The 936-nt window shown below is 46.3% G+C and overlaps 1 protein-coding gene across 2 annotated transcripts in view; it reads left to right on the top strand.

Moving 5' to 3' along the window:
- LOC100740612 (pupal cuticle protein C1B) overlaps positions 1 to 936 on the top strand; it is a 3,247-nt gene that overhangs the window by 1,180 nt on the left and 1,131 nt on the right. The window contains exon 3 of one of the 2 annotated variants that reach the window (XM_033319063.1): positions 1 to 154. In XM_033319063.1, the coding sequence (XP_033174954.1) occupies positions 1 to 154 (154 nt within the window). Of the gene's footprint in view, positions 308 to 936 lie in introns of both variants that reach the window. The other variant, XM_012381823.3, reaches the window with a different exon arrangement.

Raw genomic sequence — 936 nt, 5'->3', positions numbered from 1 at the left:
GGTTTGCTCGCAACCGCGCCCGCAGCGGTCGCGGTGCAGCCAGCGGCAGCAGCGGCTCTTCCTCTGTCCACTGCAGCAGCTCTTCCCCTGCCCACAGCCGCCCTCGCTGTACCAACTATCGCAACATCGACCTCTAACGTGATACGGGGTATCGGTAACTTAGGTGCCATATCGGCCTACGCGAAGAGCGTAGATACGCCGTTCAGTAGCGTCAGGAAAGCGGACGTGCGCGTTAACAATCCTGGAATCGTGACGGCGACCGCTGTGCCCGCCCCGGTAGTTGCGGTCGCAAATACCGCTCTTGCAGGTACCTGATTAATGGGTGCCAATTTACAATTAAATTGTAACTCTCTAACATCCACAACTTAGTTGAACTTAACCTATACGTTAGATCGCTACATATATTACATACATCGATGGCGCGTCACTGTACAACGACGCTACCTTATACGTATCACACACGCGCACCTTTACACGACCTTTTCTAACCGCAATGTACTTAACGATTAGAATATAGTGGAATATCAGACGGCGGTCGACTCGACGATGTCGCGAGGAAATCGGGCGCTTGGCATTCGCTTGCCGGCACGCTTCCTTTATGCCTTAGAATCGATATTTTATTAGTCCGCTTTTCTCGTCTTCATTTTCCTTTTTATCGTTTCAGTTGTTGCCATAATTCCTTTCACATCTTCTTTTTACTGTTTTCTTTTTTCTTCCCCAGTTTCCACTTCCTTTTTTATCTTTCGTTTTCTCTTATTATACATATATCGACTTGAGTAACGAAGTTCATTCGTCTCTTACGAAGAACATAGAAGTACGCGCACCTGAATTTTTTACGAAAGATAGTATATTTACGGAGAAATGGGACGAACAAATGATTGCTTGATCGGATACGTAGATTTTATAGGAATATAGCAACAGTGTCATATACAGTGT

This window comes from Bombus impatiens, unplaced genomic scaffold (genome assembly GCF_000188095.3).
Source record: "Bombus impatiens unplaced genomic scaffold, BIMP_2.2 scf_0135, whole genome shotgun sequence".
NCBI classification, from domain to species: domain Eukaryota; kingdom Metazoa; phylum Arthropoda; class Insecta; order Hymenoptera; family Apidae; genus Bombus; species Bombus impatiens.
Note: the sequence above shows the minus strand (reverse complement) of the source record. Positions and strands in the feature narration are given on the sequence as shown.